Raw genomic sequence first — 26,695 nt, 5'->3', positions numbered from 1 at the left:
TTGTACCACAGTGATGAGAAAAAATGTGAAGAAGCAGAGTGGAAATTTTTTCTCAAAAATTTTAACTGTGAACATGGTTTTCCTTTGGGAAAAAAACATACATATTGTAATGCACATGTTCTAGATCAGTGGTTTCCAAACTGCGGCCAGGGGCCAGATGCGGGCCCCCCACTGTCAGCAACAGTGGGGCATAGTTCCTGCCAGTGATACCAACAATGAAGCACTAGTCCTCTCACTGACACCAATGATGGGGTACTATTCCTCCAATTGATACCAATAATAGGGCACTATATCTCCCATTGATACCAATGATGGTGCACTATTCCTCCCATTGATTCCAATGATGGAGCACTATTCCTCCCATTGAAACCAATGATGGTGCACTATTCCTCCCATTGATACCAATGATGGAGCACTATTCCTCCCATTGATACCAATGATGGAGCACTATTCCTCCCATAAAATACCAATGATGGAGCACTATTCCTCCCATTGATAACAATGATGGAGCACCATTCCTCCCATTGATACCAATAATGGAGCACTATTCCTCCCATTGATACCAAAGATGGAGCACTATTCCTCCCATTGATACCAATGATGGAGCACTATTCCTCCCATTGATACCAATGATGGAGCACTATTCCTCCCATTGATACCAAAGATGGGGCACTTTTCCTCCCATTGATACCAATGATGGAGCACTATTGCTCCCATTAATACCAATGATGGAGCACTATTCCTCCCATTGATACCAATTATGGAGCACTATTCCTCCCATTGATACCAATGATGGAGCACTATTCCTCCCATTGATACCAATGATGGTGCACTATTCCTCCCATTGATACCAATGATGGAGCACTATTTCTCCCATTAATATCAATGATTGAGCACTATTCCTCCCATTGATACCAATTATGGAGCACTATTCCTCCCATTGATACCAAAGATGGGGCACTTTTCCTCCCATTGATACCAATGATGGGGCACTTTTCCTCCCATTGATACCAATGATGGAGCACTATTCCTCCCTTTGATACCAATGATGGAGCACTATTCCTCCCATTGATACCAATGATAGGGCACTGTGTCTCCCATTGATGTCAATGATGGGAGACAGTCCGGCCCCCTTAAAATCTGATGGAGAGTAAACTGGCCCTTTTTTTTTTTTTATGTGGAGATCACACTACATACAAAAGAAACCTGTTTAATAGGTCTGGGATTCCATTCCATGTCTGGATGAAATTTTAAGGGCTTTCAAAAGAAATTAATTGACACAGTGGTGGCAAGATTGAATGCTCTGGTGAACGAATTTCTGTACGAAAGGTCGAGCAAAATCTTACCGGTGTATGGCCAGCGTTAGCGTTTGTGTCCACCAATTGCATTTGTGTTCTTTCACACTATTGGTAATGGTTATTATCCTCTGAAAAGTGATCTGCCGTGGTGATACTGCTGCCTCCTGGGCCCTGTTTTTCTGATTATTTTTTTTCTTAATTGGCCGGATGTTACAGGAACGCACCCCAATTGTGAGCCCAGTATTTGTCTCGCAGTTGAGGTGCGCCTCCAGTGGGCGAGTGGGGGATGATCTCAGTGGGCAAGTTTCACAGGCAGTGGCGCCTCTCAAACCATGCAGTGCAAGTAAAAAATGCAACAGACGGCAAAACAGAGCATCACGGTCGTGGCATGTGTACAACCCTGTCTGGCTCGATCGTCTGTTTTTACCGCCCACTGGCCACCAGTGTGAAAAAGTCCTTACGCTGGCTGACAACGAACAGATCATTGGAAGCTTGTATTATAGATCGGAGTCAAATGTGCACTGCCACCATGACACAGGAACACAAATTTAGACATTTCTATATGCGTGGGTGGGAGATGGAAGCTACAGATACACGGGTACCATAAAAAAAAACATTTTGTCTTTCATTGTCTTGGATTTTGTATGATGGGGTTATGCTAGGTGACAATTTTACAGTCATGGCCAAAATTGTTGGCACCCCAGAAATTTCTCACAGAAAAGTATTGCAATAACACGTTTTGCTATACACATGTTTATTCCCTTTGTGTGTATTGGAACAAAACAAAAAAGGAGGAAAAAAAGGAAATTGGACATAATGTCACACAAAACTACAAAAATGGGCTGATCAAAATTCTTGGCACCCTTTCAAAATTGTGGATAAATAAGATTGTTTCAAGCATGTGATGCTCCTTTAACCAGTTCCCGACCCCCGCATGTACATATACGTCCACAATATGGCACGTACAGGCACATGGGCGTACATGTACGTCCCCGCCTTACCCGGGTTCGGGGGTCCGATCGGGACCCCCTCCGGTACATGCGAGGGCCGGGAACGGTGTACGGGAGGTCCGGGAGGAGGGGGCGGCTATTGGTTTCCAGCCGTCCCCTCTCGATCTCCCTCGGCGAATCAGCTTCCACCTGAGCCCTCCCTGCCTGTGTAACTGTAAACACAGGCAGGGAGGAAGTGACGTTTTCTCCCCTCTGGCGGTCTTTTCGTCCGGTTCCAGAGGAGAGAAGACGTCAGTACTGTGAGTTGCACCAACAGCACACTGACACAGCACACATAGGTACATATCCCCCCCCCCGATCACCCCCCCAGCACCCCCAGATCACCCCCTGTCACAGTGTCACTGATTGCAGTGATCATTTATTTTCTGATCACTGCTTTTAGTGTCAGTGTGACAGAAAAAAGTGTCAGGGCAGTTAGGTTTAGGCCCCTTTAGGTCCAGGGTAGCCCCCTACCCCCCCCCAATAAAGGTTTAACCCCTGATTGCCCCTAGAGTTAACCCTTTCACCCCTATTGCCAGTGTCACTAAGCGATCGGTTTCTGATCGCTGTATTAGTGTCACTGTTGCCGCTAGGCAGTTAGTTTTTTTTTAGGTTCGCCGCCAGGTTTATATAGCGTTAGGTACCCCCATAAATAAAGGTTTTAACCCCTGATTGCCCCTAGAGTTAACCCTTTCACCCCTATTGCCAGTGTCACTAAGCGATCGGTTTCTGATCGCTGTATTAGTGTCACTGTTGCCGCTAGGCAGTTAGTTTTTTTTGAGGTTCGCCGCCAGGTTTATATAGCGTTAGGTACCCCCATAAATAAAGGTTTTAACCCCTGATTGCCCCTAGAGTTAACCCTTTCACCACTGATCACTGTATAAGTGTCACTGGTGACGTGGTTAGCCAGTTAGTTATTTAGTTATTTTAGGTTCGCCACCAGGTTTTTAGAAAGCGTCAGGTACCCCCATATATTACCGAATAAAGGTTTTAACCCCCTGATTGCCCCCTAGTTAACCCTTTCACCAGTGATCACCGTATAAGTGTTACGGTTGACGCTGGTTGGTTAGTTTGCTGTTTATAGCATCAGAGTGATATAAATTTAATTTTAGCGCCAGTCAGGGTCTGCGTCGCCCCAGGCAGCGTTAGGTTAGAGCCAGTACCGCTTACACCCACTCGCTAAGCATACACCCCCCTTAGTGGTATAGGATCTGAACGGATCGATACCTGATCTGATCAGATCTATACTAGCGTACCCAGCAGTTTAGGGTACCCAAAAACGCATTGTTAGCGGAATCAGCCCAGATACCCGCTAGCACCTGCGTTTTCCCCCTCTGCCCAGCCCAACCCACCCAAGTGCAGTATCGATCGATCACTGTCACTTACAAAACACAAGACACATAACTGCAGCGTTCGCAGAGACAGGCCTGATCCCTGCGATCGCTTACAGTTTTTTTTTAAGCGTTTTCTACGTTTGCTTTTCTACAGATCAGGTGCTTTTTTTACCTGTGAATCCTTACCATTGTACCACTAAATTTAGAGTCCAAAATGGCAAACCGAAGGTACAATGATAAGCAGGCCTTGGAGTTCATGTGCATGTGAAGAGGAGGAGGTCACGCATCTGACAGATTCTGGCTCAGAATACGAACCCGTTTACGACAGCGGCTCCATGTCAGATAGTTCGGACGACGGAGTAGTGGTCCCTGCTAAGGCCAGGCGTACCCGATCCCATTCTGATGTTGTTGAGCAGCAAGAACCGCAGGACCCTCGTATGGAGCAGAGATCCAGTACTAGCGCCGCTATTCCTTCTGGTGGATTGGCAAGCACCAGCGGCCTAGTACACCCTGGTCGTTTATCCAGCACTGCAGTAACACTTGGTGACGTGGCGAGTCCCATAAGTGCAGTTCAAGCTGGCGATGTGGCAAGCACAAGTAGTGTCCCGCTGCCACCAAGAAGAAGACAGAGACAGGCCCGTCGTGCCCATAGTGCCCTTCCTGTAGAATTTGCCTATCCTGATTGGGTCCCCACCACTTCTACAGCACCTGTATTTCCCCCATTCACTGGCCAACCCGGTATTCAGGTGGATACAGCGAACTTTACGTCACTTGATTTTTATTCGCTGTATTTCACGGAAGATCTCTATAGATCTATTGTGGACCAGACTAATTTATATGCTGGTACCTACATCGCCGCTAACCCCCAGTCTCGCCTTGCCAAAGAATGGAAACCTCTCGAGGTTTCCGAATTTAAGACCTTTCTGGGCCTTACCCTCAACATGGGCATACACAAATTTCCGTCATTGCGGATGTATTGGTCCACACATCCCATCGACCATATGCCCGTTTTCTCTGCTCACATGGCCAGGAAACGATACGAGGCGATCCTGCGGTTCCTGCATTTCAGTGACAATGCACTTTGTCGTCCACGTGGAGACCCTGAATTTGACCGGCTCTACAAAATTCGGCCCCTCGTAAACCATTTCAACGAACGTTTTGCAGCCTTGTTTAATCCCCAGCAGGTTGTATGCGTTGATGAGTCCCTGATTAAATTTGCTGGCCGCTTGTCTTTCAAACAGTACCTTCCCAGCAAGCGTGCCAGATACGGGGTCAAGCTCTATAAGCTCTGTGACAGGGCCACAGGCTACACATGGAGCTTTAGGGTTTACGAGGGAAAAGATAGTCAGGTAGAGCCGGAAGGATGCCCAGATTACATGGGGAGCGCTGGCAAGATTGTTTGGGACTTGGTGTCACCCTTATTCGGAAAGGGGTACCATTTGTATGTGGACAATTTTTACAGCAGCGTGCCACTTTTTAGCCACTTATTTGATCAACAGATTGGAGCATGTGGCACCGTGCGACCTAATCGCCGGGGCTTCCCCCAGCGGCTTGTAGATGCCCGTATTAGGCCGGGGGCGAGAGCCTGCTGCAGATGTAAAAATTTGCTCGCTGTGAAGTGGCGGGACAATAGGAATGTTTTCGTTCTTACCACCCTTCACGCAGACACGACAGTCCAAATTCGTACGGCGACTGGTGTTGTGGAGAAACCCCTCTGTGTCCACGAATATAACCTTAATATGGGAGGGGTGGACCTCAACGACCAGTTAATGGCGTCGTATCATATTGCCCGTAAGACGAGACGCTGGTACAAAAAAGTGTCTCTACATTTATTTCAATTGGCTCTACTGAATGCTCATGTCGTATACAGAGCTTCAGGACGGAATGAATCCTTCCTTCAATTCCAGAGGGATATCATCACAGAACTCCTGTATCCAGGCGGTACTGTACCTCACCAGCTCCTACCAAATGCAGTAAGCCGACTGCATGAGAGGCATTTTTCTTATGTCCTCGAGAGTACCCCTACCCAACGAGCCCCCCAAAGAAAATGTCGTGTCTGTACCAAGCGCGGATTTAGGCGTGACACCCGTTATTTTTGTCCCAAATGTCCTGCCAATCCTGGTCTTTGTATTGGTGAATGTTTTGAACGCTTCCACACACACGTTAATTATTAGTGTAGGGTGAAACATTTCACAGGCTAGGCTCACTTACACAGGGTCTCCCAAGATGCCATCGCATTTTGAGAGACCCAAACCTGGAACCGAAAGGTTGAAGTTACAGTTCACAGTTACAAAAAAAAGTGTTAAAAAAAAAAAGTAAAAAATAAAAACACACAAAAAAATATAAAATAAAAAAACCAAAAATAGTTGTCGTTTTATTGTTCTCTCCCTCTCTATTCTCTCTCTATTGTTCTGCTCTTTTTTACTGTATTCTATTCTGCAAAGTTTTATTGTTGTTATGTTTTTTCATGCTTGCTTTTCAGGTATGTAATTTATTTTACTGTTTTCAGGTACGCCATTCAGCTGTTGCGCGGACTTATTTATCTTGACAGCAACAGCGTTTGCTCCCACGATATATAAAGCCGCGACTCCAGTGCTGTAGGAGGTGATTTCACCACCACAGTTAAAAAAAAGAGCATATATGCCGAAGCATGGGGGCAGCAGGGGCGGAGGAGCGATTTTGCTCCTAATGCCGCGTACATACGGTTGACATTCCTACGGAGGCTTTCCCGTGGAAAAGTCTGACCATGTGTACACGGCATAGAAAAGTCCGACCGTGTGTACGCAGCATAGAAAAGTCCGACCGTACGCGGCATAACTTTTTTGCGGGAGGATGCCCCTATGCTTCGGCATATATATATTTTAGGCACAGGTTGCGTTAAAAAATGTTTTATTTTTTACTATGTTTTTTTATAGGTATTTGCTTTGCAGGTATGGTATGATCTTACTGTTATACTGGAATGTTACTTTGTTTTAATGTTAACCATCATTTGCTTAGCAGGTACGCCATTCAGTTGCAGTGCGGATTTATTTAGCGTGACAGCAACAGCGTTTGCTCCCACGATATATAAAGCCGCGACTCCAATGCTGTAGGAGGTGATTTCACCACTACAGTTCAAAAAAGAGCATATATGCCGGAGCATGGGGGCATTAGGGGCGGAGGAGCGATTTTGCTCCTAATGCCGCGTACATACGGTTGACATTCCTACGGAGGCTTTCCTGTGGAAAAGTCTGACCATGTGTACACGGCATAGAAAAGTCCGACCGTGTGTACGCGGCATAGAAAAGTCCGACCGTACGCGGCATAACTTTTTTGCGGGAGGATGCCCCCATGCTTCGGCATATATAAATGGTGCATGTATGCCCATCATTAGAAGTGGGTGGATGAAGGGAGGTATTCTAATGGTGGGCATACCCACCGATCAATCTTTTTTTTGTTCAGCCAACAGGCTGCATGAAAAAAAAAAAGATTACAATACATGTCCAACAAGAACCATCAACGTACTGGTATGTTGCTGGAATTTGAATGGTTATACCAGAATGATGCCTGCGGGTTTAGGCATCATCTTGGTATCATTCTTTTCAGCCAGCGGTCGGCTTTCATGTAAAAGCAGTCCTAGCGGCTAATTAGCCTCTAGACTGCTTTTACATTCAGTGGGAGGGAATGTCCCCCCCCCAGATATAAACGGCGCCATTGAGAATATGGGAAAGCATTTTATCACACCGATCTTGGTGTGGTCAGATGCTTTGAGGGCAGAGGAAAGATCTAGGGTCTAATAGACCCCATTTAAAAAAAAAAAGAGTACCTGTCACTAACTATTGCTATCATAAGGGATATTTACATTCCCTGAGATAACAATAAAAATGGTAAAAAAATAAATAAATGGAAGGAACAGTTAACAAATAAAATAAAAAAAGCGAAATAAATATATAAAAAAATAAAAAAATAAAAAAAAGCATCCCTGTCCCCCCCTGCTCTTGTGCAAAGGCGAACGCAAGCGTCGGTCTGGAGTCATATGTAAACAGCAATTGCACCATGCATGTGAGGTATCACCGCGAAGGGCAGATCGAGGGCAGTCATTTTAGCAGTAGACCTACTCTGTAAATCTAATGTGGTAACCTGTAAAGGCTTTTAAAGGCTTTTAAAAATGTATGTAGTTTGTCGCCACTGCGCGTTTGTGCGCAATTTTAAAGTATGTCGTGTTTGGTATCCATGTACTCGGCCTAAGATCATAATTTTTATTTCATCAATAATTTGGGCAATATAGTGTGTTTTAGTGCTTTAAAATAAAAAAAAGTGTATTTTTTCCCCAAAAAATGCGTTTGAAAAAACGCTGCGCAAATACTGTGTGGAAAAATTTTTTGCAACACCCACCATTTTAATCTGTAGGGCCTTTGCTTTAAAAAAATATATAATGTTTGGGGGTTCAACTTAACTTTCTTGCAAAAAAATAATATGTTTTTATGTAAACAAACAGTGTCAGAAAGGGCTTTTTCTTCAAGTGGTTAGAAGAGTGGGTGATGTGTGACATAAGCTTCTAATTGTTGTGCATAAAATGCCAGGACAATTGAAAACCCCCCCAAATGACCCCATTTTGGAAAGTAGACACCCCAAGCTATTTGCTGAGAGGCATCTTAAGTCCATGGAATATTTTAGATTTTGACCCAAGTTGCGGGAAATATAAATATATATATATATATATATTTTTTTTTGCGCAAAGTTGTCACTAAATGATATATTGCTCAAACATGCCATGGGCATATGTGGAATTACACCCCAAAATGCATTCTGCTGCTTCTCCTGAGTACGGGGATACCACATGTGTGAGACTTTTTGGGAGCCTAGCCGCGTACGGGACCCCAAAAACCAATCACCGCCTTCAGGCTTTCTAAGGGTGTAAATTTTTGATTTCACTCCTCACTACCTATCACAGTTTCGAAGGCCATAAAATGCCAAAATAGCACAAAAAAAACCCAAATGACCCCATTTTGGAAAGAAGACACCCCAAGGAAACTGCTGAGAGGCATGTTGAGTCCATTGATTTTTTTTTTTTTTTGTCCAAAGTGATTGAATAATGAGAAAAAAAGAAAAATGTGTCACTAAATGATATATTGCTCACACATGCCATGGTTATATGTGGAGTTGCACCCTAAAATACATTCTGCTGCTTCTCCTGAGTACGGGGATACCACATGTTTGGGACTTTTTGGGAGCCTAGCCGCGTACGGGACCCCGAAAACCAAGCACCGCCTTTAGCATTTCTAAGGGCGCAAATTTTTGATTTCACTCCTCACTACCTATCACAGTTTTGAAGGCCATAAAATGCCAAAATAGCACAAAAACCCCCCAAATGACCCCATTTTGGAAAGTAGACACCCCAAGCTATTTGCTGAGAGGCATGTTGAGTCCATGGAATATTTAATTTTTTTGCCCCAAGTGATTGAATCATGACCAAAAAAAATTAAAAAAAAAAAATGTACAAAACATTGTCACTAAATGATATATTTCTCACACATGCCATGGTTATATGTGGAATTGCACCCCAAAATACATTCTGCTGCTTCTCCTGAGTACGGGGATACCACATGTGTGGGACTTTTTGGGAGCCTAGCCGCGTATGAGACCCCGAAAACCAAGCACCGCCTTCAAGATTTCTAAGGACATAAATTTTTGATTTCACTCACACAAATCTTGAAGGCAGTGCTTGGTTTTCGGGGCCCCGTACGCGGCTAGGCTCCCAAAAAGTCCCACACATGTGGTATCCCCGTACTCAGGAGAAGCAGCAGAATGTATTTTGGGGTGCAATTCCACATATAACCATGGCATGTGTGAGAAATATATCATTTAGTGACAACGTTTTGTAATTTTTTTTTTTTGGTCATTATTCAGTGACTTGTGGCAAAAAAATTAAATATTCCATGGACTCAACATCCCTCTCAGCAAATAGCTTGGGGTGTCTACTTTCCAAAATGGGGTCATTTGGGGGGTTTTGTGCTGTTTTGGCATTTTATTGCCTTCGAAACTGTGATAGGTAGTGAGGAGTGAAATCAAAAATTTATGCCCTTAGAAATCCTGAAGGCGGTGATTGGTTTTCGGGGTCCCGTACGCGGCTAGGCTCCCAAAAAGTCCCACACATGTGGTATCCCCGTACTCAGGAGAAGCAGCAGAATGTATTTTGGGGTGCAATTCCACATATGCCCATGGCATATGTGAGAAATATATCATTTAGTGACAACGTTTTGTAAAAATTTTTTTTTTTTTTGGTCATTATTCAATCACTTGGGGCCATAAAATTAAATATTCCATGGACTCAACATGCCTCTCAGCAAATAGCTTTGGGTGTCTTCTTTCCAAAATGGGGTCATTTGGGGGGGTTGTGTGACATCTTGGCATTTTATGGCCTTCAAAACTGTGATAGGTAGTGATAGGTAGTGAGGAGTGAAATCAAAAATGTATGCCCTTAGAAATCTTGAAGGTGGTGATTGGTTTTCGGGGTCCCGTACGCGGCTAGGCTCACAAAAAGTCCCACATATGTGGTATCCCCGTACTCGGGAGAAGCAGCAGAATGTATTTTGGGGTGCAATTCCACATATAACTATGGCATGTGTGAGCAATATATCATTTAGTGACAACTTTGTGCAAAAAAAAATCAGTTTGTCATATTCCCGCAACTTGTGTCAAAATATAAAATATTCCATGGACTCGACATGCCTCTCAGCAAATAGCTTAGGGTGTCTACTTTCCAAAATGGGGTCATTTGTTTTTTTTTTTTTTGCTATTTTGGCATTTTATGGCCTTCGAAACCTTGATAGGTAGTGAGGAGTGAAATCAAAAATTTGTGCCCTTAGAAATGCTGAAGGCGGTGCTTGGGTTTTGGGGCCCCGTACGCGGCTAGGCTCCCAAAAAGTCCCACACATGTGGTATCCCCGTACTCAGGAGAAGCAGCAGAATGTATTTTGGGGTGCAATTCCACATATAACCATGGCATGTGTGAGAAATATATCATTTAGTGACAACTTTTTGTAAACATTTTTTTTTTTTTTTTCGTCATTATTCAATCACTTGGGACAAACAAATTAAATATTCAATGGACTCAACATGTCTCTCAGCAGTTTCCTTGGGGTGTCTACTTTCCAAAATGGGGTCATTTGGGGGGGTTTTGTACTGCCCTGCCATTTTAGCACCTCAAGAAATGAGATAGGCAGTCATAAAATAAAAGCTGTGTAAATTCCAGAAAATGTACCCTAGTTTGTAGACGCTATAACTTTTGCGAAAACCAATAAATATATGCTTATTGCGATTTTTTTTACTAAAGACATGTGGCTGAATACATTTTGGCCTAAATGTTTGACTAAAATTTAGTTTATTCGATATTTTTTACTTTTTGTTATAAGAAAAATCATTTTTTTTCAAAATTTACGGTCTTTTTGCGTTTATATCGCAAAAAATAAAAATCGCAGAGGCGATCAAATACCATCAAAATAAAGCTCTATTTGTGGGAAGAAAAGGACGCAAGTTTCGTTTCGGTACAACATTGCATGACCGCGCAATTACCAGTTAAAGCAGCGCATTGCCAAATTGTAAAAACACCTTGGGTCTTTAGACAGCGTATTGGTCCGGGGCTTAAGTGGTTAAACTCACCTGGGGCAAGTAACAGGTGTGGGCAATATAAAAATCACACCTGAAAGCAGATAAAAAGGAGAGAAGTTCACTTATGCTGGCCATACACTATACGAAAATTCGGCCAACAATCGGTCGTTAAGAAAGATCTTTAGTTTTTCGAACAGTTAATGGGCATAAAATCCATAATCGTTTGGAAATTTTCTGCCGAACGAACGATAAATCGGAAGGTTAATATGTTTCCCGTCCGAACTTTCTATACTAGGTATATGTAAAAAAAACGAACCATTTTTTTTTTTTTATGTCCACTGAACGATTTATCGGTCATTACATGATGGCACTATCGTTTGCACTCACGAACAAACTTTTGTTTTTCGAAAGTTCGTTCGGACGATTTTTCATGGAGTGTATGGCCAGCAATAGTCTTTGCATTGTGTGTCTGTGTGTGCCACACTAAGCATGGACAACAGAAAGAGGAGAAGAGAACTGTCTCAATTTCCTCGTCGTGTTCCTTGTCGGGCTGGTTTTCAACGAGAAACACGATCGTGTGTATGCTAAGAAACCCGCGCATGCTCAGAATCAAGTATAAGACGGGAGCGCACCTTCATTAAAAGTAGCGTTTGTAATAGAGATAGCACATTTGTCACGCTGTAACAGTCTGAAAAGTGCAAATCGTCTCTTACCAAACTTTTACTTAACACGCAGTACATGAGATTAGCAAAAGCAGCCCCAAGGGTTGTGCTAGTGGAATCGAACTTCCCCTGCCGTTGTATGTGTTGTACGTCACCGCCTTTGAGAACGAGGAGATTTGGTCTTGACAGTGTGTATGCAAAGAAAGCTTGTCAAGTTTCTCCACAAGCCAAACAAGGAACTCGTCGAGGAAAACAATGTGTCTTTTCCGACGAGTTCCTTGGTCGCGTGTACGAGGCCTTATGCTTGGTTTACACATTCAGTAGCTCACAAAAGCGAGTACACCCCTCACATTTTTGTAAATATTTTAGTATATCTTTTCATGTGACAACACTGAAGAAATGAAATGCAGTACATTTTGCGTTTTTTGCAACCACGTTTTTCATGTTTTATTATGTTTTTTTTTTTGTTGTTGAGTGGATTAAATAACGCAAATTGCGGCAAAAGCGCACTACTTGTTTTTAACCCTTTTTCGGCCGCTAGCGGGGGTTAAAAGCGTCCTGCTAGTGTCCGAAAAGCCCCGCTAGCGGCCGAAAAGCGTTGCTAAAACATCAGTAAAGCGCCACTAAAAATAGCCGCGCTTTACTGCCATCGCCCCAGTGTGAAAGTGTCCTAATGCCGCGTATACTTGATCGGTCAAACCGATGAGAACGGTCTGATGGACCGTTTTCATCGGATCGAACCAATCGTGTGTGGGCCCCATCGGTTATTCATCCATAGGTTAAAAAAAAAGCAATCTTGTTTTAAATTTAAACAATGGATACCTAACCGATAGGAAAAAAACGATCGTTAGTAGGCACAACCATCGGTTAAAAATCCACGCATGCTCAGAATCATGGAAGCATTGAACTTTTTTTCAGCACGTCGTGTTTTACGTCACCGCGTTCTGACACGATCGTTTTTTAACTGATGGTGTGTAGGGCACGACTGACCATCAGTCAGCTTCATCGGTTAACCAATGAAAACGGTCCATCAGACCGTTCTCATCGAATGGACCGATCGTGTGTACAGGGCATTAGTGAGTGTTGTCACCCTGGGACTGAAAGTGTGTTACTGGCAGGATCACCAAATGAAAACAAAGGGGAAAAAAGATAAAAATAATTTAGCCACCACACCCAAAGATTAGTAGGCTGCAATATATTATTAAACTTTTGTTTCTGGGTTAAGATAATTTTTATTCATTAGCTGCTTGTTATTCCTTTTGATGGCTGTGGATTGCATTGGAATAAATGTTTTATTTAATGCATGTGCTCTGGATAAGAAGCATAGCAACATCTTGTGATATGATTCATCTGTAATTTACAGCTGTGGAAAATGCTGAAACCTGGTGTTCCGCTGGATGCGCGGGTCTCTAAGCAATGGTGTGAAATCGGTTTCCAAGGAGATGACCCAAAAACTGATTTTAGAGGAATGGGTCTCTTGGGACTTTACAATTTGGTGTAAGTATATGGACAACTGGTAGATAGCTGTGCAATATATGCAGAAACCAGAACATCACTTATTCTTTTATCTGTAATGTTTTTCTTTTATGGCGTTGAATGCACCATTTGCTGACATCACATTGGTAAGCTGTATTTGGTTGCTGCGCTTTTCTCTATTAAACCCTTTTTTATTACAGTACCTTAACCACTTAAACTCCATAAGGTGTACCCCCCTTCATGACCAGGCCATTTTTTGCGATACGGCACTGCGTTACTTTAACTGACAATTGCGCGGTCATGCAACGCTGTGCCCAAATAACATTTATGTAATTTTTTCCCCACAATTAGAGCTTTCTTTTGGTGGTATTTGATACATGGGTTGCATTTTTTATTTTTTGCGCTATAAATAAAGACTGAAAAAATATATATATATATATACTTTCTGCTAAAAAATATATCCATTAAAAAAATCGAATTTCTTCTTAAATTTTGTCGGACAGTCAGAGGTCCTGAGCGCTGTCATTTCTGGTGGTTTTGTCTTGAATGTTCACTGCTCCAAGTGTCCTTCACAGCAGCTGGAACTGTCAAGTGTCCTTTTATCAACCGCACACATTTGTGGACTTGGCGCTTGATTTTTGAACTTTTAGAAACTACTCTGGCCATCTCCTACTTTGTTTTCACTGCTGCAGTTTATGGATGTTGGCAAATGGTTCTGACCTGTCAAGCTCCTATAGCTAGTTAGTTCTACACACATGTACATACTGGACTAAATTGCTACATTCACACTTCACAGTTGGGCATACAGTAGGGTGACCAGACATCCCCGGTTTCAGGGGACAGTCCCCAGGTTGAGGGCACTGTCTCCGGACCAAGTCTGTCCCCGGTTTTGTCCCCGGATTGGATTTGAACAGGGGCTGGGGCAATTTCAAAGACAGTCGGTGCAGAATAAAAAAAATATCTGAATTACACACCCCCGCTCCTACTAGCTTAGGGGGTGTATTTTTTTCCATTATCTGTCCCCCTTTCTGATGATCATGTCCTGGTCGGAGCGGAGGGAATATTTCTTCAGTTTCGGGTGCATTCCCATTCAGCTCCGCTCGCATGTTCTTCTGCCTTGGCTCAAGTCCCGTCCAGCCGCCTACCTACTTATCTCCTTGCCTTCCCTGGTGGAGTGATCTTCCTCCACTCCCCACCTAGTAGTAGCTGGGGCCTGGAGAGTGAGACTTGGCTGACTGTGAGGCGGGCGGCGGAGACAGGCAGAGAGTCACTAATTGCCGCCATTACTAGTAAAAAGAAATGTCCCCGGATTTCATTTAAAAAATTTGGTCACCTTAGCATACAGGGCAATGCAGTGCCACAGCCTATACACTGTAAGCAGTGTCTGTGCCATGGCTGCCTGTTGTTTCTGTGGGTAGAATATTTCCCATTAACACACTGTACTGGATTCTCTTCTACATCCAGTGCAGTGAAAACAACCCCTTAGTTCTTGGGCTATTGTGTACCTGTTACTACTAAAGAGAGCAAGAAAAAAAGTTTTTTCCAGAAGAAACCTGTTGATCTCGTCAGAAATTCAGAGCTGTTCCTGCACACTTTCTGTGTTATCGCAAAGGCGGGTTTCACACAGGTGTTCTCTGTAGTCTGCATCCACCTGCTCGGCACGGGATCTTTTTCTATGGGGCTGTCAGGTGGAAACAGCCCGCCTGTCTGTTTCCATCTGATTGTCATCCGATCTGACTCTCTGTTTTTGGCGGACAGGATTGGATTGGATGCCATAGAGAGATATGGATTGTCCGATCAGGTCCACTTGGAAAAACTGACAGGTGGACCTGATCACACATCCCGTATGAAACCATAGTTTCCTGTCCAGAATCTGATGACTCTCAGGGCTGCTCTGCTGGGAGTAAATAAGAATTGCTGTATGCCACATACACAAGGGTACAGTTCCCTCTACTGAGCAGCTCAGAAACAATGGCACTGTTCTGGTAGTGCACATTGAAGCTAAACTCTAGGCACAAAAACTTTCATTGAAATATTTTCCTGTGGATATAAATGTGTGCACCAAATGCATTTGCAAACCCAGATGTTACCTTTATAAAAGTAACAGGGACATTACTATGCTGTACACAGCATAGTCATGGGAGGGACCTATCAGATTCCACCCAACGCTGCTTGTAGAAGACTACAGGAAGGGGTGGAGACAAGACCAGTCACCCTGCACATGGAGAGATGGTAGCTGTGAGCAGTCTTTATTGCAGGAAGCTCCTGTACATGGGGAAAGTTTAACACTAGATTACTGCACAGATCTAGAAGAAATATACAAATTACATCAAGATTCAAGTAAGAATGCGAATGCCGTAGGTCTTTAGGTAATATTTGTTCATCCTGGCATTCAACTTAAGGCGTTCAGAGCAGAGAACCTCATGGTATTGCTGGATAACAGAAAATGCCCGCTGTATCCTAATAAATAAAGGCTTGTGTGGTAATTGTAATAATAATGCTACAATTAAGCATCGAGAAAGGTTTCTTGGTGTCAGTTGTATTTTTAGATAAAAAATGTTTCTTCTCTATTATTGGCACTTGGGATGTTGAAGGGACAGTTAGCTAATATGTAAATTTACAACAATTATGTGAATGTAATAACATATAATGCAGCAAGGTGCTATATTTCATTATCTCTGTTGGACTGGGTATACATTATGATTAAATTGGTGCTTTTTGTATTGTTCTATTTTAGATACTTTGCAGATAAAGATCCCGCTACAGCTCTTCAAATATTGTCTGATTCTCTTCAACCCAAGTGCAGGTGTGTATCTTATTTCTGCATTTTTGTATTGTGTGGATAAAATAAAAATCGTTCTTTCTAACCTGCCAGTGGATAATACTAATGACTGTAACAGAAAACATTTTCTAAAGAGCTATGCTTTCACTGATGCCTCCTTTTAAAAAAAACACATAGTCCCCTGGCTTATGCAGATCCAGTGCCTTCAATATATTGTAAGTGACTGACTCCAAACAAGTATGTACTTTGATCAGAAATTCTAACTTTATTGTGACTGGTTGCCAAAGGCATGTTTTGGGTCAGTGACAAGTACTTAAAGCGGTGGTTCACCCTGATTTTACACATTAGGTCTATGCAATTAGTAGGCAATGACAGTAACCACACCATTTTTTTTTTTTAAGTCCTCCTTACCTCCTTTTCAGCAGCCGTCTGTGTCCTGTCACTAAAAATCCCCCGCGGGAAATGGGCGTGTAAGTCCATTCTCCCCGTCCTGTCAATCAATCTCTTACACTCCTCCGGAGAAGCGCTGGACAACGGGGCGTGAGCTTGTGACGCCGGCCGTTGTTTTGGCATCAGTGTAGTGTTGACGGCGACGCTCGCCGTCAACACTGCACATGCGCGGGATAGAGCGGTGAATGCTGGGAGGCCAGCATTCACTGTATCCCGGAAGAAGACCCTGTCGGCTTCAAAGAGCCCACAGGTAAGATGGAAACGTCCATCGCCTGTGAATATAACATCTTCTTTTCAGAATTACATCGCTTACGCCGGCTCTAGGAGTGGGACACCCTGGTAGTGCGGGAGTACAGGTAAGCCCTGAGGATTACTGCACAAAAAAAAAAACGATATCCCGCCGAACCCCCGCTTTAAAGGAGTTGTAAATGATTTTTTTTTAAAACATCTGGTGTTGTCGCCCCCCGGAGCCCCCGTTTTACTTACCTGACCCGTTGAAAGCCCTGCACGGTCCTGAGATCCTCTTCGCCGCTCAGCCTGGCCGCTGATTGGCTAGAGCGGATGGATTGAGAGCAGCGCAGCCATTGGCTGGTGCTGCTGTCAATCACATCCAGTGACGCGGCACGCCGAGGGGCGGGGCCAAGTGATACAGCGAGCGGCTATGGCCGCTCGCTGTATCACGGGAAGGCGCCCGCAATTACTGACCACCATGCGAGCTATCGCATGACTGTGTTGAGTAATTGCAGGGAGGACCAGAGACAACTGCCGAGGGACCCCAGAAGACGTGGATCGGGGCCACTCTGTGCAAAACGAACTGCACAGTGGAAGTAAGTATAACATGTTTGTTATTTTAAAGCAAAAAATGATTTTCTTTTACAAACGCTTTAAGCCAGTCATGTATTTTCAGAAGTAGGTCAGGAAGGGATGCCTCCATATTTCTCAGCCGTTTTTAACATGGGGGAACCCTTGAAGTATGGATTTCAGGGAACCCCTGCTTAAAACTTATTGTATTAACAACTGATGGTACATTGGTTTTGGCCATCAGAGAAATACCCCCTTGTACTAGCTGCCAGTGGTGGTCAATGGAATGGGTAGTGAAAAGGTGGTCCAATACATGGTAAATCATAGATATAAAGTTTCCCTGTACAAAGGTGGTCAGCAGGATAGGTGTCCCCTTACACTGGTGGTCGCAGGGGAGTTGAACATTTACAATGTTGATCAGTAGAAGGTATGCCTTCTTTAACTGTTTTCTGCAGGGGTGCCCAACCTTTTGACGAGCGAGGGGCACTTAAGCAACTTGGTAACCAGTCACAGGCCACAATGAACGGGTGGATGACAGGTCCAAGTCCACTCCGCATATGCAGAGCTGACACAGACACAGCCTGCTCTACTCTATGGGCCCTCTGATAAGATCTGCCCAGATGGAAGGGGACTGACCCCCCCTTCTGGTTTTTTTTTATTTTTTTTATTTATCGGATTGGAGGTAGGTGGGTGTAAATGGCCATAAGTCCGTTTACATCTGTGTTTCAATAGAGGTGAACGGAGGGTCTGATTGTGCCGGAACCGATCGTGTCAAAAGCAGCCTAATGCACACGATTGGACATTCTGACAACAAAACCGTGGATTTTTTTTTTTCGACGGAATGTTGGCTCGAACTTGTGTTGCATACACAGAGTCACACAAATTTTGGAAATTCCGAACGCGTTGACGTACAACACTTATGACAAGCCGAGAAAAATGAAATTCAATAGGCAGTGTGGCTCTTCTGCTTGATTCCGAGCATTCGTGGATTTTTGTGCATCGGAATTGCATACACACGATTGGAATTTCCGACAAGAACTTTGGTTGTCAGAAAAATTGAGAACCAGCTCTCAAACATTTGTTGTCGGAAATTCTGACAGCAAATGTCCAATGGGGCATACATACGGTCGGAATATACTACCAAAAGCTCACATCAAATATTTATTGTCGGAAATTCCGATCGTGTGTACGCGGCATTAGGCTGCTTTCACACTGACGCTCTGTGGTTTACCCACACTGAGGGTGTAGTGTAGTGTAGTGGCTTAGCTGTAAATTGCCATAGACTTCTATTATATCCTGCAGGGGTGGTTCGCTTTCTGAAGTGCACCAAACCTGCAGGTAACAGCAAAAGTCTATGGCCCCGTACACACGACCGAGGAATTCGACGTGCCAAACACATCGAGTTCCTCGTCGAGTTCAGTGTGGAAGCCGCCGAGGAACTCGGCGGGCCGCCTTTTGCCATTGAACAACAAGGAAATAGAGAACATGTTCTCTATTTCCTCGCCGAGGTCCTCGTCGGCTTCCTCGGCCGAAAGTGTACACACGGCCGGGTTTCTCGGCAGAATTCAGCTCTGAACCGAGTTTCTGGCTGAATTCTGCCGAGAAACTCGGTCGTGTGTACGGGGCCTATGGCTCAGTGCAGGTAACCTGCAGGTGTTCTGTGCTGCACCTGCGGATCAGTTTGAAAGCAGCCCAATAACCACTGTAGAACAGATATGCCCATATATACACTGATTTTAGTAATAAACTTACCTTTAAATACAGTCTTCTATTCAGTTATCATCGGCAGATGCTGTCCGAAGGTAGAGAACATTTGGTATCCTTCCGCCTGCGACAGGAGTCAGGAAGCATTGGCTCCGCAACCACTTGCTTCCTCTACCGCCGGCTTCATTTACAACACTCTTGCTCTGGGATGGTGGGTTGGCAATCTGGATTTGCCAACCCGCTATCCCAGAGCAGGAGGTCGCGGGCCACATCAGTCGCGGGCCACTGGTTGGGCACCCCTGGTTTACTGCTTAAGGAACCACTAGCAATTTCAGAAGGAACCCTGGTTGAGAAAGGCTGCTCTAAAGCCTACATCCTACTCAAAATATGAAATTGCAGAACGTTCTTAGCTTGGCTTGGTGATGATGCACACATTTTAGGACATAGAGCAAAGCCAAAGTTTTCTACTCAAATGAAAAGGTTTTCCTGCTTTATTCATAAATAACTATACCATAACTATTTTAGTGGTTAAGTAATACAGATACACTTTTTTTACAGGAGTGCTTTGATATATATTCAGAAAGTTCATAAAGTATTCACACCTCCTTCACTTTTTTCAATTTTGTTATGTTGTAGCCTGATACTACAGTTTTTTTTTCTCATTAATCTGTACTCAGTACCCCATAATGACAAAGTAAAAACTGAATTTTAGATATATTTGTAAATGCATGAAAAGGGAAAAAACGAAATATCACTTTGGCACTCACCTCTCTATCAAAGGCCTCACAGCTGACAATGCATACTGTATCAGAGCATAAGCCATGGAGGTCAAAGGAACTGCACGTAGAGCTCAGAGACATGACTTTTGCAAGGCACAGATCTAAGGTAAGGCTAGAAAAAAAATCCTGCTGCACTGAAGGCTTGCAAGAACACTTTGGCTTCCATAATTCTCAAATGGAAGAAGTGTGGCACAACCAACACTCTTCGAAAAGCTGGTCGCCCAGCCAAACTGAGCAATCTGGGAAGAAGGGCCTTAGTAAGAGAGGGGACCAAGAACCAAATGGTCACTCTGACTGAGCTCCAGAGATCCTGTGTGGAGATGGGACAAAGTTCCAGAGAGAAACCATCACTGCAGCCCTCCACCGATCTGCGCTTTATAGCAGAGGGGTTAGACGGAAGCCTCTCCTCAGTGCAAAACACATGAAAACCTGCTTGGAGTTTGCAACAAAAAAAAAAGCACCTGAAGCACTCTGACTGTAAAAATGAAGGCCCAGTTTCTCAAAGAAGCGCCTATCTTTAGGCGGGCGTAGTGTATGTCAGATACACTACGCCGCCGTAACTTAGAGCGGCAGGTCCCGTATTCAGAAAGGACTTGCGCTCTAAGTTACGGCGGCATAGTGTAAATGGACCGGCGTAAGCCCGCCTAATTCAAACTAGGCTGGTAGGGGGCGTGTTGTATCTAAATGATTGGTGACCCCATGTAAATGACGCGCTTTATGAATGGCGCATGCTCAGTATCGCGTCGATTTTTCAAAGTAAATTACGCCCGCTCAATGCTTAGTCGACGTGAACGTAACCTATGCCCAGCCCCATTCACAGACGACTTACGCAAACTACGTAAAATACGACGCTGTTCGTACGTTTCCGACGTCCATGCTTAACATGACTTACCCCTGTTTTATGAGGGGTAACTTTACGCCGGTCCGACGCCTTACGTAAACAACGTATCTTGATACACCGGGCGCACGTACGTTCGTGAATCGGCGTATCTAGCTCATTTGCATATTCGAAGGGCGGAAATATACGTAAGCTCCCCTAGCGGCCAGCGTAAATATGCACCCCAAGATATGACGGCGTAAGAGACTTACGCCGCTCGTATCTAGGCAACAGTGAGGCATATCTGATTTTATGAATCAGGCGCAGAGATGCGACGCCTCACACTCAGAGTTACGACGGCGTATCTGGAGATACGCCGTCGTAACTCCTTTGTGAATCCTGGCCTAAGATTCTCTGGTCTGATGATACCAAAATTGAACTATTTGGCCTCAATTCTAAAATGTTATGTCTGGAGAAAACCAGGCACCGCTCATCGCCTAGTGGCAGCATCATGCTGTGGGGGTGTTTTTCAGCAGCAGGGACTGGAAGACTGGTCAGGGTTAAGGGAAACCTGAATGGAGCAAAGTACAGAGATATCCTCAATAAAAGCCTGTTTCACAGCATTCAGGACCTCAGACTGGGCCGAAGAATCACCTCCCAACATGACAACGATCCCAAAGCACACAGCAAAGACAACACAGGAGTGGCTTAGGGACAACTCAGTGAATGTCCTAGAGTGGCCCAGCCAGTGCCCAGACTTGAACCCTATTGAACATCTCTGGAGAGATCCAAAAATAGCTGTCCATCGACGGTCCCCATCCAACCTGACTGCGCTTGAGAGGATTTGCAAAGAAGAATGGCAGAAAATCCCCCAATACAGGTGTGCAAAGCTTGTTACCTCATACCCAAAAAAACTCACGGCTGTAATTGCTGCCAAAGGAGCTTCAACAAAGTACTGAGTAAAAGGTCAGAATACTTAAGTACGTGTGATATTTCAGTCTTTTCTTGTTAATAAATTCATAGACATTTATAAAATTATGTCTTCGCTTTGTCATTATTGGGTATTGAGTATAGATTAACGAGAAAAAAAACAACTGAATTTTAACAACTGTTTTATCACGCCGCAACATAACAAAATGAAAAAACGTAAAGGGGGTCTGAATACTTTATGACGACACTATAGAGTGCCTTGAAAAAGTATTCACACCCCTTGAAATTTTCAACATTTTGTCATATTAATCAAAAATGTAAATGTATTTTATTGGGATCTTATGTAATAGACCAACACAAAGTGGCACGTAATTGTGAAGTGCACAAATGCATGCCACACTTTTCACATATTTATTTGTAAAAAAAATGTAAACACCATTTATCATGGTTTTTATTTTGTTTTACAAATAAATATGTGAAAAGTGCGCCATGCATTTGTGCACTTGACAATTACATTTGTATTCAGCCCCCCTCTGAGTCAATACTTTGTAGAACCACGTTTCATTGCAATTACAGCTGCAAGTCTTTTTGGGGTTGTCTCTACCAGCTTTGCACATCTAGAGAGTGACATTTTTGCCCATTCTTCTTTGCAAACTAGCTCAAGCTCTGTCAGATTGGATGGAGAGCGTCTGTAAAAAGCAATTTTCAAGTCTTGCCACCAATTCTTAATTGGACTTAGGTCTGGACTTTGTCTTTTGCAGACTCTAACAGGTTTTCTTCTAAGATTGCCCTGTATTTGGCTCCATCCATCTTCCCATCAACTCTGACCAGTTTCCCTGTCCCTGCTCAAGAAACGCATCCCCATAACATGGTACTGCCACCACCATGTTTCACAGTGGGGATGGTGTGCTTAGGGTGATGTGCAGTGTTGGTTTTCTGACACGCATAGCGTTTTGCTTTTAGGCCAAAAAGTTTGGGCCAAAAGTTTTCTTTTAGGCAAAAAGTTGGTCTCATCTGACGTGAGCACCTTCTTCAACATGTTTGCTGTGTCCCCCACATGGCTTCCCGCGAACTGCAAACAGGACTTCTTATGACTTTCTTTCAACAATGGCTTTCTTCTTGCCACTCTTCCATAAAGGCCAGATTTGTGGATTGCATGACTAATAGTTGTCCTGTGGACAGATTCCTGGGCTCTGGATCTCTGCAGCTCCTCTAGAGTTACCATGGGCCTCTTGGCTGCTTTTCTAATTAATGATCTCCTTGCCTGGCCTGTCAGGTTAGGCGGACAGCCATATCTTGGAAGGTTTGCAGTTGTGCCATTGTGCTGCGTAAAATGTTCAAAGCTTGGGATATTTTTTTATAACCTGACCCTGCTTTAAACTTCTCCACAACTTTATCCCTGACTTGTCTGATGTGTTTCTTGGCCTTCATGATGCTGTTTGCTCACTAAGGTTCTCTAACAAACCTCAGAGGGCTTCACAGAACAGCTGTATTTATACTGAGATTAAATTACACACAGGTGGACTATATTTACCAATCAGGTGACTTCTGAAAGAAAATGGTTCAACTGGACTTTAGTTAGGGGTATCAGAGTAAAGGGGGCTGAATACAAATGCACACCACACTTTTCAAATATTTATGTGTAAAAAAAATTGAAAAACATTTATTATTTTCTTTACACTTCACAATTATGTGCCACTTTCTGTTGGTCTAGCACATAAAATCCCATTAAAATACATTTACGTTTTTGGTTGTAACATGACAAAATGTGGAAAATTTCAAGGGGTATGAATACTTTTTAATGCACTATATATATGTATAATATTTGTATTATGATTTTACTTAACAACATAATTGCTATATTGTTATTGTTCAACCTAAAAGGCATGTTTATCTTTATTAGTTGCTTATAGCTCCATATAGACCAAAAATGTAATTTGCAGCTTATCAGTTCTAAGATGTGCTGGCTGCATTATTTTCCTTTCTTTCAGTCTTTTTTTTCACCAGATGATCCTGCCAGTAACACACTTCCTGTCCTAGGGTGACAACGCTTATTCACTGTACTGTGTTTATGAAGGAGCAGTGTAGTTACCCTAGGACCAGACTACAGACCACCTCGCCACCTTCCTTAGCATAGGGGAGGTGTTTTGTAGTGCCCAGAGATGACTGGGAATAATGTAATTGATAGAAGCGCAGTACAAGAAGTTATCAACTCACAACATTTCTGGCAGGTTCAACAGGCACTTCTTATCAAACACATATAACAAAAGGCTTTCAATAGTGTATTTCACAGACCAAAAGGGAGTAAAAAGAGAAATGTGTTGTTAGTGTTAACATACACTTTATTTAATTTTTAATTCTAAAATTATGTAGCCAATTATTAAGTTCTTATTTTTGTTGTACACATTATTTTGGTTGCTTTATTATTTTCTGTGTTATATTTCTCAATTAAAGGGATATCAGTAAAGAAGAAGTCAGGTATAATTTCAGTTTTGCTTTGATTTTTGTTCTCTTTTGCTAATTTATTTTTAAGATGCATTCTCTGTTTTTGACACTTGTGATACTAGTAACAATCTCAATAGCTTAGGTGCAAAGCCCCTCTCAAATTTCAAAAATTGTAAAACCTGTAGATATCTCGGGAGCTTGCTATCCACAAAATTGAACAAAAGAACAAAATGTTGTGGCGTCCCTTTCAAAAGGCAAAGTGAGACTCTCTTTCCAGGTTTTAGTGTGATACCCTACTCCCAAGTGACAGGGGTGACACTCTACTTCTAGGTGACGGGAGAGACTCTCCACTGAGGTGACAGGGCGAGACTGTCTTCCCAGGTGACTAAGTGAGACTGTCCTTCTAGGTGACATTGTGAGACATCTTCCCAAGTGGCGGAGCAAGACTTTTCTCCCAGGTAACAGGATGAGACTGTCTGTTTTTTTTGTGACAGGATAAGACATCCTTCCAGGTGGCCGGGCAAGACTTTTTACCCAGTTGAAAGAGTGAAACTTTTTCTTATGAAATAGGGAAACCGACTTTCCTCCTGGATGGCAGAGTGAAATTATCCTCCCGAATGATGGGGGGAGATTCTCCTCTCTAGTATCTAAGTGAGATTTTCTTCCTACTGACAGTATGAGACTGTCACCATTGGGGGCATGATAAATACAAAAGCAGATCACCCTGGCAGATGATGAAGACACACTTGAGGTGTGGTGTCTAAGCATTAACTGGTATTCATCAGAGCTCCTGATGGAGGTTTTTCTGTGTGTTCGTTTTAGGTTGCGGTCGCCCCACCAGGAGGTTAGCAAGCTGTGGTCCAGTAGCAGATAGAGCAGGTAGAGATCAAGCTGAAGCATAGTCAGTAAACAGGCCAAAAGGTCAATAACAAGTGGTTGCAGGTTGTGATCAAGCAGAAGCCCAGTCGAGGAACAAGGAAAAAAAATGGTAATGAGTGGTAGCAGAGATACAAACGGCAGCAGGAGCAGCAAGAGCAAGATATTGTGAGCACAATAATTTGGCAAACAGGAAGTGCAAAGGCATGGCTTAAGTAGGAAGTTCATGGGACGAGAAAAGGTTTCAAAGTCCAAGAGAAACAAGGTTCAAGGCAGAGTCATTAAAGGAATTCTCTGGGATGCTGTCCAGCATCCCAGGTGGCTCAGCAAGAACAGCCATCTCCAGACACAGCAGAGTTTGCAGATTCAGACCCCAGTCCTGACAGGGGCTGTCCTCCAAAGTGACAGGACCAGACTTTTCTCTCATGTAATACAGTGAAACTCTCCTCAAAGGTGACAGTATGAGACACTCCTAAAAGCTAACAGGGCGAGACTCTCTTCCTAATGGCAGGATGAAACTCTCCTTCTAGGTGATAGAGTTGGATTGTCCTCCCAGGTAACAAAGCGAGACTCTCCTGTCACATAATACTCTTAAGACTCTCCTCATAAGTATCAAGGGTGATGTGGTGAGATTTCCCCCAAGGTGATAGGGCAGGACTTACTATCCAGGTGACATGGAATGACTCTTTTCTCAGGTGTCAGGTTTTCAGGTCCAGATAAATCACTTTCTGCCCCACATAATTTTCCTTCCCCTTCCTCCTATTCCTTGTCTCTACACTGCATCTGTCCATGCATTTATTGATTGTAGATGACCTTGTATACACTCTTCCAGCCGTATGATGCAGAGAAGAAGTAGCCAGATTATGGTTGGCCTGCCATCTTTACAGGAAAAATAAAATAGCCTTGACACCACGTATATTAGCTTTCAGCACTAATGCCGCGTACACACGATCGGACATTCCGACAGATGTTCGCTCATCTTGTCTTGCATACACACGGTCACACAAATGTTGTCGGAAATTCAGATCGCCAAGAACACGGTGACGTACAACACTACAACGAGCCGAGGAAAAGGAAGTTAAATGATTCCGAGCATGCGTCAAAATGATTCCGAGAATGAGTAGGATTTTTGTGCGTTGAATTTGGATACACACGATCGGAATTTCCGACAAGAATTTTTGTTGTCGGAATAATTGAGAACCAGCTCTCAAACATTTGTTGTCGGAAATTCCGACAGCAAATGTCTGATGGAACCTACACACGGTTGGAATTTTCGAACAAAAGCTCACGTAGAACATTTGTTGTCGGAAATTCCGATCGTGTGTACGCGACATAAGAGCACAGAACCAGAATCTGCGGTTTCAAGAAAATCCTAGCAATGGAGCTTCTAACACCGAGGGGCGTAAAAAATGTAATATAACTCCTTAAAAAACGGTGTATCACCTACACTGTAAATCTTACCCTATCACATAACTATACCAGAATAGTTCCCAACAACCCCTAAAATGTGCTTTGTTTACTTTAATTCCTGAATCACCTTGCTGCTCATTGGACAAAGGTGGTGATGATGACCCGTCCCAAGCTCTGATTGGACAGTAAAAGAGAAACCCCACACTCTGCTAATTTCTCTCTATATCCTGCTGCTTTTAAATATAGCTAGTATGAACTATTTAAAATATATTTATTATTTACAAAAAAATACATAACTACTAATAAATGCTCACCAGATGTTTGAGGCGACAGTGCCTCTGTAGAGCACTGC

The 26,695-nt window shown here is 43.4% G+C and overlaps 1 protein-coding gene across 3 annotated transcripts in view; it reads left to right on the top strand.

Moving 5' to 3' along the window:
* The window catches only part of ELMOD1 (ELMO domain containing 1), a 228,966-nt gene that overhangs the window by 177,522 nt on the left and 24,749 nt on the right, over nucleotides 1-26,695 (top strand). For 2 of the 3 annotated variants that reach the window (XM_040340256.1, XM_040340255.1), the window contains 3 exons: nucleotides 13,237-13,370; nucleotides 16,087-16,155; nucleotides 24,067-24,090. In XM_040340256.1, the coding sequence (XP_040196190.1) occupies nucleotides 13,237-13,370; nucleotides 16,087-16,155; nucleotides 24,067-24,090 (227 nt within the window). The remainder of the gene's footprint in view (nucleotides 1-13,236; nucleotides 13,371-16,086; nucleotides 16,156-24,066; nucleotides 24,091-26,695) is intronic. The other variant, XM_040340257.1, reaches the window with a different exon arrangement.

This window comes from Rana temporaria, chromosome 2 (genome assembly GCF_905171775.1).
Source record: "Rana temporaria chromosome 2, aRanTem1.1, whole genome shotgun sequence".
NCBI classification, from domain to species: Eukaryota; Metazoa; Chordata; class Amphibia; order Anura; family Ranidae; genus Rana; species Rana temporaria.
This window is presented reverse-complemented; position numbering and strand designations above follow the sequence as displayed.